The sequence below is a fragment of the Sebastes fasciatus genome, chromosome 6 (assembly GCF_043250625.1).
Source record: "Sebastes fasciatus isolate fSebFas1 chromosome 6, fSebFas1.pri, whole genome shotgun sequence".
Classification (NCBI taxonomy): Eukaryota; Metazoa; Chordata; class Actinopteri; order Perciformes; family Sebastidae; genus Sebastes; species Sebastes fasciatus.
In genome coordinates, this window is record NC_133800.1 from 24,952,028 (window position 1) to 24,973,117 (window position 21,090).

A 21,090-nucleotide genomic window follows, 5' to 3' on the forward strand; every position below is an offset into this window, starting at 1 on the left:
TCGTTTGTAGTTGCCCCCTTATGTATTTTTATGCTGCCCTCTTGGCTTAGGTCTCTCTTAAAAACCTGGAAAATGAAATAAAATAAATTTAGGAATACATATATACTTGATCTTGATACAAGAGTATTGTCACTCTAAAGCATTACAGCAGTGAACTAAAGGGTAAAATCCTGTCAAATTATGAGTACAAATTTATTTTCCTGGTTCATATTAATTCATATTATTAATTTATTGATGTAACTCAAGCTGTGTGGATAAAGCCGTCATTTCCCCGTTGCTATTAGTTAATTTTTTTTTTGAATGAGTCGGGAGGCAGACAGCAGAACCTAACTTTCTCTTAAAAAGGTTCTTAGTTCAGGGGGAAAGTTCCTGCGGTGGAAATGGGGCTTTACAGTTTTTCTCAGAAAGTTCAGGAGGTCTAAGTTACCTGATGCAAGGACCCATGTTGATAACCCGTTATGCAGATGATCTGGATGGTATTTGAAGAAGCACGCAGAACAAATATGTGTTTCTCAAATATATTTTTGGTTTGACATCTATAATGCATTCAGTCCAGACAGAGAGAACAGTTCCCCTCCTGCAGCCTGAGCTGGGGGGGGAACCGGGCCAAGCTCTTTAGCTGTGGTACATTCCCAGAAGAACAATAGAAAACACTATGTTACACCAAAAAAATAAACAAACAAAAAATAATCCAAAACTTTTTTTTGATATCAAGGGCGATAGTTTACAATTATTCATTTGTGTTCTTTTTAAAAACTATTTGTAGACAGCTTTCAAGAAACATAAATCAGTAAATATCTCTCTTTTTTTTTATAGAAAACAATCTGTAAAAAACATTCTGTTGTCTTCCTCTGAGTTGAGCTATAATTGTGACACATTTACCAAAACGGTTTCAATGGAAAGGCATCTATATTAGAAAGTCTTCCTCGGCATGCAGTTCAATTCCACTGAAATCAGGAGCGATCACGTGAAGCAACCGTTCACAGCGAGTCCCTTCCTGAGTTGACTGGAATCGAAGTGACCTTCACCTTAATGTTTACACTCTCACACATCTCTCACACACGTGTCCAGCTTAATACTCAACCCATTTAAAGCCAAACGCATTGGAAAGGATATTTGGATTGTGATATGTACAAAAGCTAATTCATAATAACTGAAACCTCTTTCCGTATCATTCAGATCAGTGCTGGTGACAGGACATCTTTCCTGGTAAGAACTGTTCCTCTTAGCTACAAATGCACTCGAAAGAAAATAAAATATATATATATATACATATATATGGGACAAAATATTACAAGAATACAAAAATAGCACAAAGTTAAGTGCCAACTGAAAAACATCCCAAACGTTAATAAGTGTAAACATTTCCAATCTGCTACAGGTTGTGAGGCTCCACGGACGAACCTCGAATGCAGCCGATTGTCCTCATTTCACCTTTGTGTTGATTGAAATACATTATGTACCGATGCAGATGAAATTACCATGCCAACGTAAGTGATCTAAGTGGTGGACTGCAGGTATGTGCTGCTGAGCGTCAGTCCAGACTGAGGCACCTCAGATTGGCGAGGATTTAGCTGCTGCTTGGAGATACAGTTAGCACACAACATTAAAAAAAAGATGCATAAACACGGGACTGGTTGGCTTTAAAGGCTGAGAGTCTTTCTCGCCGGATCCAGTGTACGGTGGCGGTGCAGGAGAGCTCGATGTGTGATATGCATAAATGGCACATTACAGACATGCTGTGAGACTAAAGCCATCGTCGTCTGTCTTACACCATCGAGGCTGACGAGCAGAGCGACACGGTGACACGACAGGTGATGAGAATACTGCATTTTCTTCAGTTTGGGAGTGCTTTTTTTTTTTGTAACGCACGTGAGGGAGCGTTAGCATCAACAAAGACAGCTGCAGTGATGTATACCAAAGGCCATGTTCAGTTTCAGCGTACACGCGAGGCCGTCGGCGCCTCAGATGTCCATGTAATCGTCCTCCTCGTCCGACTCGCTCTCCAGGGACGACTCCTGGCTGGATGTCTCCTGCACCTCCAGCGCCGGCTGGCTCAGAGTGTCCTTTTTGACTGTGGCTGCAGACTGAGATGACAGGATGACGTTCTGTAAAGGAGCAGACAGCAGGGGACAAGTTGAGTGTTAGACTAGGCTACAGTTTAAAGCCCCCAGACACACCAACCCGATATTAGAGAACTAGAGGCGACGAAGGCCGCCTGTTGCGTCGCCTCACGTCGCCTTTGTTTTGGCTGACAAGTTGCACTTGAACACACCGAAAAGATGACGGCCTACGGCCAGTTAGCACGTACGTTCTGCGCCTGCGTGAGATGAAATAACTCTCCACTCAAGCAGGCGGCGGTAGTCTGTATTTGTCAATCAAAAATGGAAACCGGAAGACCGAGGACTTATCAGAATGAGAATGATCAGATGAGATGAAAAGGAAAAATTAAAAGAGCCTTCTGTGTTTTTCATCTCAACTTTACTCGTTGACTTGCTTTCCTTACTTCCGTTTTTCTTCTGCTGCATTCAATATGCTGAATCAGCCGAAAAACCTCAGACACAGACAGACTAGAGCCAACGGTGTGGGACACACCGCAGAAAACTAGGGCGACAGATGCTCGCCGAAGGCCCCAAACTGTCTGACGGGCGACCGTCGCCTTGGTGTGTCAGGACTTTAACCTGAACTCTGCAATAGAAATGGGCCGCCAGTGCCTGCACTGGTATTTTTGCTTATTGTGATGTAATTTCATTCATCATTGAGGTCAGTATCTTAATGTTTTTCAGTTAGTTTTTTCATGCGTTATATCCCTAAAAGCTGTACAACCTAAGCTAAATGATTATGTAAGACAATTAATCATAATAATTGATAAAAGTATTGAAATTGTGTCATAAATAAAAAAAAAATAAAAAAATATGACATGCTTTTGGATACAATTTCACAAAATAAACATACAAAACCTTTTGATCCAAAAGATTTCTAAATGTAGAAACATGAACAAAATATTTCTAAAACTCCATAAATTATTTGAACTACGTATATTTTTAGTTTTTGAGATATGCTCATTTTTATGAGCAGAGTGCAAAGGTGTATTGATAGTTTAATCTGCAAAAGAAACATTTCCCCAGTGCCTACATTGATATTTTTTGCTTATTGTGATGTCATTTCTTGGAGTATCTTCAAATCATATTTGTTTTCCCAAACAATTATGAATGTAGAAACATGAACAAAATATTTCTCAACACAACTAACATTATTTCAACTATGTACTTTTTTTTCTGGGACATATGCTAATTTTTACGAGCTGACCGTTCCGAACGTAACGCAACATGATGACAGGAAAGACAGAAGCTTAGCTTTCCGCTGCAAAAAGAATGAGTGCTCTCGCTATTGTGTTTTTATTTTAGATTGATTTAAAACAGGATCATGCAACGTTTTTAAAGAGTTGCATGTACATGATCACTCACGTATGTATGTATGTATGTATGTATGTATGTATGCATGTATGATCACTCACACAGAAACACACATGTAGAGGCAAACTTCCTACCTTAAGTCTCTGTTTGGTTTCCTCTGAGATGCTGCCTTTGGGGGAGAGAAGGGTGGGTGTGGGAGGTGTTACTGTAATTTCTGGTGGGAACTTGGTAACGGTGGAAGGGATGTAAAGCTTTGGCATGTTGGGTGGGACACGGGAGCGGATTCGGCTGGGGTCTGGAAGTTTTGACTGATCATCGCTGGCATACTGCTGCTGGTCTGAGATGGAAAAATAACAACACATTTCTAAATATTAGAACAACTTCAAGGCACATGAAGCCACTGAAAGTCATGTTAGGTACAGTTTATATGTTTATGTTGGAATATCATCAGTTCTGACCTGAACAAGGTTGTGCGGTGCTACATGTGGCGGTTTCCTCCTGGAACCAGCCTGCTGCTGACTCCTGTCCCTGGGAGACGGTGGCGAGTTTCATCTGCTGACAAAGGTGTGACTCCTGCTGTCGGTACGCGAGTCCCTCTGAGGGCTCCTCCCGCTCCTCTGTGGACACAAATGATACACAAACAAAACACATGTTAAAGCTTTACATCAGCACCGTGGGCCCCTTGTAGTATTTGGCAGCTTTACAATATTTGCAATTCTCAGCGCTGCACAATTAATCCAATATTTATCAAAATATGACCCACTGCAATTTTCAAATCGCAGGAGGCACAATATTAGTTAAAGTGGATGTCAAAATACCATTTTAAATTACATATTGTCATGTTGCAGAGATGTCCTGGCCTACACATCATATTCTACAGACTTAAGAAAACATCATTGTTTGGTACAGATCCCTGAAGAAAATCACACCATAATCATTTTAATGTGTTTTTAATGAAAATGAGCATAACGATGTAAAAATGATAATTCCCTCTAATATTGCATATCATATTGCAATTACAGTATCAGTCAAAAATAATCACAATTAGATGTTTTTTTCCCAAATTGAGCAGCCCTAGTAATTCTTCACAAAAACACATAATTAATGATCGGATCCCCTGCCAACAAAGATAATCGCAGCAGGATTTCTGTGGCAGTCATCAAGTCCCCTGTGGCATAAATTCACAACACCTAATGAAGAATTGACAGTTTCAAGGACACATTAAGTAAAGATGACGTAAGTATTCTGATGTAGAAATACCATTAAATCATTCTTTACATTTTGGCATTTATTTGGCAGACAATTATCTGGCAACGTCTCTTTGATGGGGACTTTAAAGTTCCCTTCATTAGACAGCTATACAAAAATGATCTAATGCTGACAAGGGAACCATTAGTGCTTTATGCTAACCTGCGAGTGCAGTTGTATCTGTATGAATTTGCAACACTTTCAAAGGTCATCCAACTTTAAGAACTTGAGGAAATCTTCACAGATCCACACAGATTGCTAATATGCAGCTACTGGTTATAGACACTTTCAGTAAACTGGATTTATGATGAAACATGTGCTTGTCACATGACCTTCAGAGTCCAGATGCTGTAATAGGTGATAAGATGGACTCAGGCAAACCTGAGACAGAGCTCTGTAAAATTCGCTGTGAAGCAGCATTGTGGTTTTTCTAATTAAGGACAAAAACAAGATGAATACTGCGGTGCTGCAGAGCGCTCTGCCTGACAGCTAATTCATTAAAGCTCTTTGCACTTGAGGGGATTTTTTACTCACAAAAAACATATTTGTATTTTGAAATTCATTTGCAGAGCAGCCTTACAGTAACTGATTTTGTCAAGAGTACACATCATAAATGTATAGATAGATGTATATATATGCATGTCTAAATGTATAGAAAATGTTAGCGCCACATAAACAAAAACAAGACATAAGGTTGTCACCAGCTGCAAACAGAAGACATCAACAAATATGTATTGACTTCTGATGCTGTAGAATTTTTGCCTTTTTATCAGTAATGTTTGCCTTTATATGAATTATTGTATGAGAGGAGGGAAATGTTTACTCATTACATGATTTCATATTAACTCTTGACTCATTTATGTGTATATTTTTCTGAAATGCGTACTGTGAGCTTAGATGTTTCTGCTCGATTTAAAGTAGATTTGGGGTAAAGTCCATGTAATACAATACTCTTCAGGGTCAAAAACAACATCTACCTTCAAGTTTGTTGCCTGCAAGATGTCTACGAATATCAAAGAGGTCAAATTAGGCTACGGTTTCAGAGGTTGCAGTAAAAAGCGTGTGACCATAAACAGGAAGAGAGCCAAACGCAGTAGCTTCACTTACTGAGCACTTATCTGAAATGAAAGCTGCCTCAACAACAAGAGGATTGCCTTCAGTGTCTCCGAATGATTTTTACTGCCCTCTAATGGCTCCACTATCATCATACAGAAATCTAATGATTATTAGAACCTTCTACATAATAATTACATGTAATAACTAGAAAGAAAAATACCAAATACTGCATGATGAAGATTCACAGGTTGAGTTTTTTTTATCAGGTGAATTCAGGCTGAACACACTGGGTGCAGGAATAACATCTTTAGATATTAAACATGCGATGAACAGCAAGCCAGATTATTCATTATGAGGATTATTATGCCAAACCCCTCCAGAAGCTCAGAAAAAGAGTCACAATCTGGAGAACACCGATTTTTTAAAACTCCTGATGGGGAACTGACAAAACCCAAAAGGCAAAAATACAAGCAGGCCAGCCAGAGTCAGAGTCTGCTGTTATGTAACAGATCTGTGGAAGTCCACAGGCGCCCCCTGCTGGTCACAGGGACTAAAGCACTTTCAGGATCTTCACAGACTGAACTGCAAAAGAGCATTTTTTTTTATCTCTAAAATCTTCCATGTAGGGTTGTAACCGTATCAAGGTGAGTCAAAGATGCAGACAGGAGCAGTCTGGCTGCACTGTCACGCACCTACAGTAGATGATAATAGTCATAGGACAGTATTTTAAAAGCTCACAGCTGATGTTATTTTTCATTTAGTAGTTAATTACTGCTGGTAACACGTAAACTAACATTCTTAAGTTATATAACATATTGTAGCTGCATGATATTTTGTTTTAATCAGGTTTATAATTCTGTCCTCATTCCATTAAGGCCCTTGTAACTACTACTGCTGCTGCTGCTGCTGCTACTGCTACTACTACTACTACTACTACTACTACTACTACTACTACTACTACTAGCAATAACAATAACAATAACAGTGTAATACCTTGATACCATGAAACTGTGATACTTTCTGAGATGGTTATCGTACCGTGAAAATCTCATACCGTTACAACCCTACTTCCAAGCATCAGAGAACGCATACATTTGTGTTAATATGTGTGTACATGACATTGTGGCAAAAACACTAAACAACTGTATAGTGATGTTGGGAGTGGAGGCCACTGTACCTGTGTGTGGTAGGAAGGCCATGGCTGCAGCAGGGTGGCTAGCTGCTCTCCTGTGCTGCGGCTGATCGTGGAAGCCCGAGGCTTGGGGTCTGGATAACTTGCTCAGGGGCTCGTACACCACTTTGGCTAGACCCTCCGGGGCGGACAGCGGGTGGCAGGCGGTGTGGCTGAGCAGGACGGGCGTCGGCAGGGAGGCGGGGAAGAAGATGTCTCGGTGGTCCTTGGTGTACTTGGGTGTGGTCGGGGCATCGCCGGCAGACTGTTGGGAGAGAGAAGAAGAAGAAGAGCATTGGTCGTGAGGAGGTGTGAGTGACTGACCTTGGGGATCCATCTGTAGCGTTAACCCTTCCTCTGCTCAGGTAGATTTCAGAGAAGCGTACATCCTTCTCCCCTGGAGACAGAATCTCTCTCAGTCGATACCACTGCACTTTTCAAACAACACATCAGCGATATCAGTCTAGGGTCTTTCCCATAAGTAATGAAATCCTTTACGGAGTTGCGATGTCATCCCCCCCGGGGCTTCAGAGGCTTACGTGTGTGCTGGACTCTGTGTTGTTGGGTGCCAGCGAGGAGCTCAGCTCTACATCCCTCTGAGCCACTTTTCCTGTGTGTCCTTTTGAGGACCACTTACAAACACAAGAGCTGCACAAACAACCTGTGACAACAGCCGCCCTGCTCCCACAGCCGCTGTCATGGCAACACCGAGGAGCATGGTTAAAATAAATGAATACACCTTCTCTAGTTTTCAATTTTAAACAGATGAAAAGTTGGGATGAAAACTAGCCTTTATAAGCCTTTAATCCCAGCTCTTCAGTCTTTGAACTGTGGCAACATTTAACAAACTGGAGAAATTATTTTACATCCGGTGTTACTAGGATACACAGAATTGAACTGCATTAATTATGCAGGCACGTAAAAATTATACAACTTTGCGACGGAGAGGGCTTCTAAGTCAGAGGCAAATTTGATTATTAAATGTATTCCAGTTTTGTCAAGATTTCACAAGCCACACACGACAAGCAGCCTTTGACAGATACACTATGTTAGCACAAGATAATTTGGCAATAACAGGCTCTCTGCTGGGAGTCTAAGTCAAATTGTGCTCTGAATAACAGCAGTGTATGACGGAGCTCCCCACGGGATTCACACAGCACAGCGCAGGCAAATCAAACAAACAAGAGTAGCCCTCAGAAAGCTTAGACAGATCCTTCAGCTCAATGCAGAGCGGCACACGGCAGCTTCAGGCATGCAGCAGCTCCACAGCCAGCTTTGATGATTCATATCTCATGAATTAAACATCGCCAACAAAGACACCAACAAGTCAGCTGGACCGTGTGCTTCAGAAAAACACAGTACCTGAGAAAATTGCAGCACATAGCGTGCGGCCGGTCTGTAGGTCTCCCGAGTGTTTTATGTGTGGTGAGAGTGGGTTGCTGGCAGCCGAGCAGAGGTCTCACAATATGAAATGAAAGATGATTCTGTGCAATTAGCGAGATTGGGCTTTAAATCAGATTAGAACAGCTGTAGTCGTCGCGTACAGGTTCGGTCATCTTTCCAACGCATTTGAAAGACCGGCCAACGGAACATTTTAATTAAACTGCCTGCCCAAAAGGGAGGGACTGACACTGGTGCTCCTTTATGAAGCCATATTCTCCTATGACGAGTCAGCATTCTTCCAAGTCTGCTGATATACAGGAGGTGACACTGGAGTGTTTTAATGAAGTACCTCCATCCAGTCTCTCAAAGAGCGGCACCATCTCCCCAAGAAGAGAGTAGAAAGCAAAAAGATTATGAAAATATATCAGACAGTGGCCGTAACAAAGAGCACAGGTCATGTAGCCTTATCATGCTTTGGCCCGCAGTCGGGCCCGACCGCTATTCGATCTTTCGGAGGTTGTAGCAGGCTCAGTTTTAAAGATAAAGTGGAGATACTGAGACTAGAAAACAATTGGTACCAATCATGTCATACTAGCTTATTGTGAAGGAGGCTAAATAACGCTCCAAAGTTACGCTAATTTTGTAGAGGAAAAACTGGCATGGCCATTTTTGCAGGGGTTGTTTGACCTCTGACCTCAAGATAGGTGAAAGAAAATGGGTTCTATGGGTACCCACGAGTCTCCACTTTACAGACATGCCCACTTTATGATAATCACATGCAGTTTTGGGCAAAAAACATATAGTTTTTTCTGCATGCAGTATATATTTGTTGTTTTTGCCCATTCTAGAATAGTGTATATTTCTGGTATGTTCTTTATACTAGGACAGTTTTCCTAAAATTAAATTAAAAAGAAAACCTGCAACATTTCGCCTTGCTTACAGTATCGCAATTATCTAATTGTTACTCCAGTATCATGATACGTATTGTATCACAAGATTCTTGCCAATACACAGCCCTACAACACATACAGTTTTTGCGGCTCAGCACTACGCGAGCAGATCTCGCTTTGCACTTGTGGGGGCTTCAAGGGATGTGTGAATCTGTAAGAAGCAGGCAAGAATGTCTCATGTTCTCGAGCTGAGAACTCCAAGGTGCCTGCTCACATTTCCCACTACAAGTGCAACCAAATGAAAACCACGACATGAGCTGGTGGCACAATAATTACACATAAACATGGAAGTTAAATACAACACAAGCATTTTAAAACATTTGCTGTGGACACAAAGTGCATCAAGATATTAGGGAGATTTATACATGTAAATAAACAACTGGAACCTGATTTCAAAAGTGCCCACACAACTTGTTTCAGTAAAAACAAAATCTGATTTCCAACCACACACATTTGAGAAATGTGGCTTGTAGTTCTGTGCCTCATCTGCACCATTATCTCTGTGTCGTGTGTTTATGCGTGAACATCAGACAAACGAATGCACAGACAAAAATGAACAAAGACAACAAAAAAGATTCATGCAGAAAATAAGATGATGCGATCAGTGAATCAGGAAAACAGAGATTTATTTTGCCCACAGCTACTTCTTGTGAGCCTGAGGTTCGGGGGAACATCACCGTGACAACAGGATGTGGGCAGAGAGACCCTTGTCGACTGTGTGGGCAGGAGGAGGGATGCGAGGAAGAGGGAGTCACCGCCACTGGCGCCACAGGATGGAGGCAGAGCAACTAATGATTCCATGAAGAATATGAGTACTGAAGACAAAGCTGAGCTAATAGTTGGTTTAGCTGAACCCATTAGAACTACAATTAGACATACATATTTAATGTTTATAGATAATGCTGTCATTTTGCCGGGTAAATTATATGCACACTGCTTGTGCAAATAAGCAACATGCATACCGATGCTCAATTGAAACGATGACAAGTTTAGCAACTACAGAGTGAAGCTGAAGGGACAACAGGGAGCATTCACACCTCGCTTTTAGGCTATATTTAGCACTGGCAGGCTGAGGCAGGATAGACTTGAAGTTACTCATCAGTTTAGCACATTTTACTACAGATGCTGCGTGTCAAACCTGCTATTATAAGCCAAATAGCTGACAAGTAAAATTAGCATTCAACCTGCTTAGATTGGCAGCTGGGTGGGGTGTACAACATCGGGACACCTCAGATAGATCTTTTAAGCTTGGCTGGTAAAAACACAAGTTTGATATGATGGAAACCAGACTTTAGTGTGTCAGAGTAGTGCCATGATGGTTGTAACTTATCAGATATTATCTGCTCGGTTAAGCTTTTACCTGCCGTTATAATGACTTCATGACTGGATATTTTCTTTTGCCTTTCGTTTAAAGGCTACGTAAAACAGTGTTCATCAAGTCACAAAACAAAATACTGCTGCTGAATCTTAAACTTGTTTTGAGTAAAGCCTTAAATCATCAAATCTTTACTCTGCAAGACTGCATGTATTCGAAACTGCATACTATACTAGTAGTACATACTGATTTGGCGAAAATGTAGCATTTAGTATGCAGCAGGCAAACAAAAGTAAAATCTACAGTATGCCAAAAATAACTGGATGTCGTACTTGTTTGGAAAAATCTCCATCACGCATTGGACCAGTTTACCTCCCCTACTGTATCCCACAATGCAAAGCGCTGGAATGGTACGGGTCTGTGGTCACAACAACAGCGGCCAAAAACAGCAAGTTTTTTTTTACATTTTTTTTAGCTATTACATTTTTTTTAGCTATTTCATCACTAAATTCACTTCTGAGACTTCTTGAGGAATGAAATTAACTGTATAGATTTTGAATATTGGCAGTTTTACGAAAATTGATGGGGAATCGAACATTTGCGCCAACGTCTTCGAAGTTTAGAAGCTCCACAAACTGCCGTGACAGTAAGCCGGCGACTGCCGGGAAATAAAAGCCTCTTGTCTACGAGACCGGTCTCCAGAGAAAGCTCCAGCCAGCTTATAGCGGTCTGTGAGCGTAATTGCCTGGTTGGCGAGGCTTTTATTTCCCTGTTGACGTATGGTTTGTTTAAATTAGGGCAGTCAATTGATTAAAATATTTAATCACGATTAATTGCATGATTGTCAATAGTTGATCGAGATTAATAGCAAATTAATCGCACATTTTTTATCTGTTCAAAATGTACCTTAAAGGAAGATTTGTCAAGTATTTAATACTCATATCAACATTGGAGTGGACAAATATTCTTGCTTTAAGCAAATATATGTATACATCTATTATTGGAAATCGATTAACAACTCAAAACAATGACAAATATTGTCCAGAAACCCTCACAGGTACTGCATTTAACATAAAAAATATGCTCCAATCATAACATGGCAAACTGATTTCCAACAGGCAACAACAGCTGTCAGTGTGTCAGTGTGCTGACTTGACTATGACTTGCCCCAAACTGCATGTGATTATCATAAAGTTGGCATGTCTGTAAAGGGGAGACTCGTGGGTACCCATAGAACCCATTTTCATTCACATATCTTGAGGTCAGAGGTCAAGGGACCCCTTTAAAAATGACCGTGACAGTTTTTCCTTGCCAAAATGTAGCTTATGTTTGGAGCGTTATTTAACCTCCTTCGTGACAAGCTAGTATGACGAGGTTGGTACCAATGGATTCCCATTGGTTTTCTAGTTTCAGAGGTCAGTATGAGCTACAATGCACAGGGGAGACACATTGTAGAGGTAGCAGAAAGATGGCAGAAGAGCATGCAGAGTTAAAAGTGTTTTACCTGTCTTTGGGCAGAAGTGGCCAACTGTATCTGGCAGAACTTCACAGCTTGGTCCAGAGCTACGTCTTCATCAACCTGTGACAGGAGAACAGGCAGAACGAGGACATTAGGGCAGAGCTACATATGCTCATTGGTGGTTATATTGCACAAATCGTTTCACACATCTTTTTCTATTTAGTAAAACCTCCTCATGCAGCACTGGAGCAGTGAGTGTACTACTGGAAATTCATCATATCTTTCTGAGGTGACCTGTCCTGTGTACACACCGTGGTAAATTAGTCATTATGTCTCTACACTAATGCCAAACCAACAACAAATTCTTCTGATGGTGTATCAGAGCCAGTGGGATGTCTTCTGCCTCTGATCATAACACTAGTAAAGAAAGGTTCACATTAAGGGCAGTGCAGCGAGCAGTTAGCAAGCTTAGCTGCAGCCCAACGTCGTACACTTGGCAGTAATCTTGTTCACACAGCTGTTATGTTCCCTCCAGCAGTCTGTTGTATGCTGCGGTTCAGGGACCCCCAAAGGGAGGGATTTTACAGCAGCCTCATTCTAGTTTTCAAATGACGCCAGTTGTTAAATGGACTGAGTCAAGCTTCAGTGCATCACAGAGGACAGCCCTCCGCTTTCAATTCCTGTCTAGCTCACTGCAAACCCCTCCTTGTCAAACCACATACAGTTGCCAGTGATGACATATCAATATCGTATAATTATTACTATGAGAATGTGACGAATTCCAACAAGACATCTCCAATAACTTAATGTGACAGGACATACTGCATTCGGATGGCAGAAAATGCTGTCTAGAACACACAATTTAGTGGCTCTTTTGAAATTTACCACCTTAAGAGTGAGGATGCCATGATGCAAAAGATGCAAGATACAGATCTGAACTATAACCACATGCAGCTGTGCATTGCAGCAGACCACAAAACCACTGCAGTTTAGTGCAAGTAGGTGCAAAAGCAGAAGATGCTTCTGGAAAACGTTCAGGCGTATTAATTGCACAGCTCATTTGACGACAGGAAACATGTCGTGGCTGGTTCTGGTTACTCTCTCTTACGGGTGTGTCTGAGAAAATGTTCTCCTTGCTGTCTCTTAAAGAGCACAGGAACAAAAAAAATCTTAGCTGTAACCAAAGCACCTAAAAAAACAACACAACAAAAAGAGCTGCTGAAGCTGGCCCATCTCCTCCGATTTCTTCTTTCTCCTCTTCAGCTGTCCCTCGCCTACTACCCTCCCACTCCAGCTACAGCTCTCTGGCGTTACAGATAATGACATGGCAACTTCTGTAGGGCCAACATTGATCGTGAGCTCAATATGGCTATATAAGCTGATGTGGGCTGTTCTGCAGCTCCATCACCAATGCCATAGAAAGCACTCAGGTTGGACTAACTTTCAACAACCGAGGAACATTTTGATCTAGAGAGATATGAAGAAACTCCTCGCTTCTTTAACACTTCCCACACAGGAGAAGGTTAACATAATGTGATGAATTTCACATAATAAGCATAGTTTTACAGATAGCAGCCCTTTCCCTGCTTCTACTATGTACTACGGGGAGCCAGAAGTTACTATACATTACAATACATATAACCTAATAGACCTAAAAATGTAGCAATAATCTTGCAATACACACAGATCTTCGTCTCTGTGATGGCACTACACATCTTACACAACTTTTTGGCACCAGTTCTACAGCCATTACATACAAGTCTTTCACCGTTCAATATAGTCTTTGTATGGGAGCAAAAATTGGCAGACATAGACACAAAAAAATTGATTCAGCACGTTCAAAATGTAACCCGAGGGCCAGTCACTGCAAATAATGAATTGTGAAAATGCAGCGAGGATAGGGCCGCCCAATTAATCGAATATTAATCGTGATCACGATTTTGACTTCCCACAATTAAATGAACATGATATTGATGTTTAAAATGCGTGCTCCGTTTATAGAAAACTCCGCTACATATAAATAAATAAATCTATATCTAAAATCTAAATCAAGCGCTTCCTGAACTAACAGCCAGCCACCAGCCGGTGATCGAGATGTTTGGCTTCACTTTTGGAGAGCGGTCATGCCGCTGCACATGTGGCATGACAGCCTGTGAGAAACTTTCCTGAATGTTGTGGCTGTAGTTCAGCATAGAAGAGAAATATACTGTATATTACTCGTTTTGCTCATAATGCACTGAATTCAGGTGAAGAACATTATTTTAAGTTTTATTTTGATGCAAAGACTTGTACATTAGCAGGATCGTAGCACAACTTGAAAGTGAAAGCACAAAGCAGTGCTCTGTTTATTTAAATGTATTTAAATGTGTCCTTAAAAATCAATGAATAATCGAGATAACAATATTGATTTAAAATAATCCTGATTATCATTTTGGCCATAACCGTGCAGCCTTAAGTGATGAGCTGCATCAATTTCACAAGTTTAATTAAAAATCAAAAAAATCAACAATGACTGATCCACAGCAGCTCCCCCCCACCTACTTGTAACGGCATGTAATAAAAAAAAAAAAATCCCATTTCATTTTAAAAATACCCAGGGTGGCTACTTTTAGAGTCAGCAGCCTGTTTCAGGAGTAACATCAGAAGACAAAGAGGTTGAATTTGGGTTACTGAGAGTAAAAACAAAACCGCACTATAAGAGCTGGATTCGTCACAGTGTTTGAAAACTGAAAGAGGGAAAGTCCCTCTTCTACAGTGGGTGCTGCGTTACTAATTCAACTAGAAAAGGGGTTTCCCAAGTCCAATGTATTTTAGGAGGGCTCTTATAAAGCATGCATGACTTTGCAAGATAACAAAAAATGACAGCGGCGCATATACTTGCAACAATAATCTGTGTGCATCTTGGAGAGGTTTTACCTGTTTCATGAGCATATAAGTCTCTGACATGATCTTCTCGATGCGTGCCAGGTCGTATGTCATGACTTTCTGGCCTTGCTGCCACACTCTGTAGGCATCAAGCAGTAACGTTTTTCCGGACTCCACATCCTCAAGAAGCTTCCTTTTCCTGTTTGGCCTTCGTAGTAACCCCTGATCAGTCCCGCTGGCTGCCACGGTGACCTTGGGTGCCAAGGCTTGGAGCTGCTGCTGCCTGGAACTGATACTTAGCTCCTCTAGAGACAGCTCTGGTGTCCGGCCGCTGTCAGTAACTTTCTGCTGGGGCTCTACAACACTCAGGGAGGTCTCGGCCTCCGTTTGGTTGCCCTGAGAGTCCGTGGTAATAGCGGGCCTCCTCCAGTGGCCAGTGTCCATCTCCATCGGTTCCTCTGGCCCTGCTTTGTGCCCCTCACTCCCCGCAGTCTCTACCTTCCCAGGGTAGATCTCCTGAACTTTACTCCCTTTATCTATGGATGGTGGTGTTGGGGTGAGTTGTGCCTGGGAGGCTTCCCTGGGCCCTGTGTCAGTGGCACAGACTCCCTCTGTGAGCCCAGGCTTCTTAGGCAGCGCATGTTTGCCGTCCTCTGAACTGGGCCTGTTGGATGCGTCCGTTGTGGTCATCTCCCCCATGGAGGGCGCAGGCGCTTTGTGAAGCTGCTCCGACACCTGAGAGAGAACAGAACCTGTCAAAACATGAAGTGGGTGCATGCCAGACGTCCAAAACGCTGAGCGGCTCTCAGCTCTTAGTGTGTGTGTGTGTAGTGATTTGTGCTTCCTTACCCCTGTGAGACTGTTCAGATTGTCCTCCAGGACTTTTACAGTTAGGAAAAATGCTCTCTTGGCCAAAACCTGGCGATCAACATCCCGTAAATACTTCCTTCATGGCAGAGAAAGAAGCAAGAGGAGAGAGGTCATGGAACAAATACATAATAGAGAAGAAAAATCGCAGTATCAAACAAGTGTGTCCTTACTTTCCCTGGTCAGGGGTTCTCTGCAGCATGAAAGAGACTTTCACCAGAGTATCGTGATCCTTGAGCTGAGACAGCACCTCCAGCAAGAGGACAATGGATCGGTTCATATGAGATGCAAAACTTCCTGGGCGATCAATCTCATCTACTGGAATACGCCAGATGCCCTGAAGAAGATGAGGAGAGAAAAAAAGAAGAAGCTGGAGTTAAGTTTGACTGGGCTAAAAACAAAATATTATGTTTTTCCACAAACTGCGAGTGAAACGTGGCACAAACACACTCGTGGGTGTGACCGTGGCTTTTTAGCAGGAATTCGATTTTGAAACAATTACAAATATAATTCCAAATCTGTCAAGGAGGCCAAAAGGTGTCGCGGTGGAGCTGTGTACATGTAACTGGTTTCCCATTTGACTGGACACCAAGCCAACAGGCTAATTTGGGAAATTCTGAAAGTTATGTTTTCATGACCGCTCTCTGCTGCTACTCCAGGAGTATATGACACACGGAAACAATCAACAGGGAGACGTGGAAAAACTGAGAGGAAAGAAAGTAGAGGAGAAAGCAAAAGGAATTAATGAGAGTTAAAAACATGGCATTCAAACAAGAAAGCCCTAATGAGGGGATGGGAAGGCTGCAGGAGAGATCTTGCGTACTGGCTGGCCATGTGGGAGGTGAGGAGGGAGGGATGGGGTGGCTTTCTCTCTGGGCACACATGATAGGCAGGCTCATTAATGCTCAGGTCTGTCCAAGCAACGCAACAGACCAGCAGACTGGCTGCCAGCAAACACAGTCCTCCTTTGCAGAGAGCGTGATGAGGTGTTTTTTTGATGGACGAGTCCACCTTTTCTGTGAGCACATGTCCTCTCAGCAGGTGAAGCGAGGCGAGGTTCTGCACTCTGAAGCTACCGATGCGAGCGCAGATGGTGGACGTACGGTCCCATAGCACATGGCGCAGGGTACAGCTTCTGGCCTCAGAAAATGTGAGTGAGGGAAAACAAAGATGACCATATCAGGATGGAACAAAGCAAATGAGATGGCTCTATCAGCTGCTGAAGGCACTGGGGAGCGTGGCGCTCCTCCTAACAGGCAGCTCCAGATTGTCAGATGACATTTTCAAAGCCACCGGAGAGGAACAAAGCAGGAAAGAGAGGCAAAATGAAGCCATCATAACAAATCACATTCCCAGGGACGGGCTTATAGCCTGCTCACAAGATAGAGCTCACTGACAAACTGTCAAATCTGGCCATCTAAAACATAATATAGTAACTCACCCCAGAGAACCCAAGCTTCTTGTGTTTACATTCAAGACTTCCTTTGAAAAATCCAAAGTCAAGGAAGTATTTTTCACTTTAAGAGGACCAGTGTGTAACATTTAGGGGGATCTACTGGCAGAAATGGAATAGAATATTAATAAGTATGTTTTCAATCACCTGTAAATACGAATTGTTATGTTTTTGCTTCCTTAGAATGAGCCGTTTATATCTACATACGGAGCGGGTCCTCTTCATGGAGCCGGCTGCCATGTTTCTACAGTAGCCCAGAACAGAAAAACCAAACACTGGCTCTAGATAGGGCCATTGGCGTTTTCATGTTTTCGCGTCAGAAAATGGTGAAAAGTGTTTCCCAAAGCCAAAGATGATGTCCTCAAATGTCTTGTTTTGTCCACAACTCAAAGATATTTAATTTACTGTCATACAGGAGTAAAGAAACCAGAACATATTCACATTTAAGAAGACTTTTGACAATCACTCAAACCGATTAATTGACTTTCAAAATAGTTGACGATTAATTTAATAGTTGACAACTAATCGATTAATCGTTGCAGTTCTACATTGTGAGTACTAACAATAGCCATGTTCGTTGTTTACGTTCATAAGAATCATTTAGGGGGAGTGACTTTGGAGGGAGGCTTGAAGGGATGGACTGGCAGTGTTGCCGACTTGGTAACTTTCTCGCTAGATTTAGCGACTTTTGGAGCTAGTGCTGCTAGCTACTTTCATTGGAAAAGATGTGGCAACACTGGGCTGGATTTTTCAGTTGACCTTAACTTTAAGTTCATGAGGGCTACTGAACTTTTGTTTACAGGCACCAGTTAAGATTAATTTACAAATAAACCTCTTCTGCTCAGATGATACAGGAGCCAAATCAGTCTGGTGATTTGATCCCAATTCAGATCTAGAGGTCAACAAAACACTCTGAAGAACAAGTGTATGGCTCCGATGCCTGCGTGAAAATGAGAAGATTTATTATTATATGATGCAATCAGGCAGGGCTTGGGAAGGGTTTAACCTTTCAATGCACAGATTAGCAAATGCCTCCAACAGGAACGGGACAAGTATGATGAGGGGGTGGGCTCCGCACACTTAGAAAAACATCTCTAATGGAGGAGAGTTGTTCTTCATCAGAGACCCATCCAACCACAGCAAATCTGTTTAGGGAAAGCAGAGCCATGGCTTTACACAGATTATGCTGTAGCACAACAGCTAAAGCAGATTTGTAAGACTTTAACTGCAATGATTTTAAGCATCTTTTTTTGTGAGAGAAAATATGACCAATGCTTGATATCTAGAGCGGCTTTGGCAGATGTGGCCAATACATAATGCAAAAATCTGACAGGGATTAAGATGCATAGCAAAACAAGGGATGAGCAAGGGATAAATACATGACAAGAGGAGCCTTTGGTACAAATGGAATCAGATCTTTCTTCAAACCATTTTCAGGTTCAAAAGGGTTTCTCTGTTTAGTTGTAAAGGATGAGGAGAACAATTAGACCGTGGACGCGTCACATCATTAAGTAATCCTTATTAGTCACTTGTTCATGTATTACAAACAGCAGCATAAAGGAGTACTGTTGCAGCATGACAAAGAAAGAGCATGAAGAGCAGTGACTCTACTTCCTTGCGTGAAAGCCTGAGCCAAAACAAAAATGCTGTCTGTCTGCTGAACAACATTTGGGGGAAAATCCTCAACCTGTTGTCTTATCAACTTCATCTACTCGTGTCTCAACATGCCCTCAGTGACAGGAAATGCACAGGCCCAAAATATGACCCATAGTAAAACTTTATTTACTGCAGGGAAGTTGCACAAACTGAGTGTTAATGTGTCTTGTAGCAACCAGCAGTCACTAGTGCAGGTTACTGGTAACAACATTATCACTATTTCATCAGACAACTACAGCTTTAGATTGTAAGATTAAAAAAAAAATCCAAGATGGCTGGTTACCTGCTAGTGCTACCAGGCAGGTGGGTGGTGTAATTTTACATCCTTCTACAATCTTCTCTACATTGTTGCATCGTACATGCAGATATCTGAACAATTAAGACTCTCAGGAGGACTTACTTAAAGGCATTTTCTTTTGCATTTCTGCACCATTCAACCAGAGTATCACTGATTTAAAAAGACCACACTCTTAAGTAGAACACAAACTCTCAGAAAATGACATGAGAACTCTGCTCACACACTCGATTTTGTAAAAAGTCAGAGGGAAAGAGAGAAAGCGACTCACCATCACCAAAGAAAGCTACTCCACGGTGCCTGTGTTAGTATTCTTTTGGACAGTTTCTTGCTGGCGGTAGCAGCACCAGCAGCCCTGGAAGTGCCTCCACCCTGAAAGAGGCTCACACTCAGAGAGCAAGGGGTGGGCTGCATTAGGGTGCTAGGGCAGCGAGAGCTGCAGGAGAGAAGAAGGGGGAAGCACAGCTGCACACGGCAGAACAGGAACAGAAGAAGAGGAGGAGGAGGAGGAGGAGAATGGCAGCTGCCTTGGCAGGAGGAGAAACAGCGCTGGAGTCAGGGCCTATAAGCTCAGTGTGCCACTGACAGACAAGCCGACTCGGTCCTCTCCTGCTTTCAAACCCTGCCATCTCAAAACAAAAACACCCACGCACTCTATCTCAGCTCTCCCCTGACCCCAGCCTGCTGGAGTTCTCTCCCCCACCTCCTCCCTTCCTTTCCCTCGCACTATACACAGCGTACAGCCAATCCTCGTAGGCCTTTGCCAGCCAATCGGAGGCAAGCGGAGAAACTCCCGCCCATTAGTGCACACCCACACAATACACACACAAACAGGAGGAGTGAGAGAGAGAGAGTAATGAGGAAGCAGAACGAGTGCAACGGAGGGGAGATGAGTAGAGCGAATAAGAGCCAGGGGGAGGGGTAGAGCGTGATCAACCTGAAGACGGAGCAACAGGAAAAGAACAAGAGAACATAGACTGGCTGAAAAATGAACTCGGTTCTACCACATCAACGTAGTGGGAGGCATCAAGAGGATGGCACACATATAGTGAAAAAGAACCAAAAACCTGAGTGAAAAAAAAGGACAGGTTTGTACAAGTAAAGCCCCCATTAACCACAGAAACACAGGCTGAAGAACAGTGCTGTCTGAACAGATAAGATTGTGTTGTGTACATACACACACACACACAGTATTTCCTCAGCCAGCGGTACACTGACAACAGCCCTCACCTTCTTCCCTTCCTCTCTTTCAACTCTGGTCGTGTCTCTCCAGCTGGCCACCATAAACATACTAAGCAAACACACCTTGTTTTTCCTGCTTCCTGTTGTGTGAGTGAGGGGAAAAAAACACTGCTGAAAAATGTCAAGCTCAAGTGAACAGAGAGCAGAAGAAGGCAATGGAAAACACACTGCCAGTTTTCACCCTCCAACGTGCAAATCAAAACATCTACTTCTACAAAATGTGTTCATTGGTCCAACACTCCTCCCCTAAGAAAAAAAAAATAACAAGGTTCTCCTGAGTGGAGCTCCACCTACAGCACATTGCACAGCTGAACACACAAATGTTTGAGTCATACATTAAACCGTGGCAAGCAATAACTGTTCCCCAGAAGAATATCCTCACCTAATATAACAAAGACATTGATTCCTGCCTATAAGCAATCAAACATGAATGCTTAGATACATATCAGTTCAAAACATGTTCTCCGAAAAGTTACCAGACCAGGATGGACTTATGTTTTTCTGAAATGTAGCAACAAGGACATCCATTTTCTCTGGAGCTTCGTCGAGAGTGGACGTGTGAGTGGGTGGAAGAATATGTAAGCAAGAGTGTGTGTGTGTGTGTGTCTGGAGGGAGGAAGGAGGAGGCAACACCGTGCCAGAGTGAACACAGAGGGATTCCTCACGACCACAGTAGTCCTGAGCAGCCAGAGGGGCCTGTCGTTACAGCAGCAT

General features: G+C 42.5%; 1 protein-coding gene across 4 annotated transcripts in view; it reads right to left on the bottom strand.

The window, feature by feature from the left end:
- Window positions 1–504: 504 nt before the first annotated feature.
- cabin1 (calcineurin binding protein 1) overlaps window positions 505–21,090 on the bottom strand; it is a 44,540-nt gene continuing 23,954 nt past the window's right edge. For all 4 annotated transcript variants that reach the window (XM_074638749.1, XM_074638748.1, XM_074638747.1 and 1 more), the window contains 8 exons: window positions 15,904–16,067; window positions 15,713–15,809; window positions 14,915–15,598; window positions 12,044–12,118; window positions 6,898–7,156; window positions 3,875–4,033; window positions 3,551–3,753; window positions 505–2,108 (listed from right to left, as the gene is read on the bottom strand). In XM_074638749.1, coding sequence (XP_074494850.1) covers window positions 1,965–2,108; window positions 3,551–3,753; window positions 3,875–4,033; window positions 6,898–7,156; window positions 12,044–12,118; window positions 14,915–15,598; window positions 15,713–15,809; window positions 15,904–16,067 — 1,785 coding nt within the window. In that variant the 3' untranslated portion in view covers window positions 505–1,964. The remainder of the gene's footprint in view (window positions 2,109–3,550; window positions 3,754–3,874; window positions 4,034–6,897; window positions 7,157–12,043; window positions 12,119–14,914; window positions 15,599–15,712; window positions 15,810–15,903; window positions 16,068–21,090) is intronic.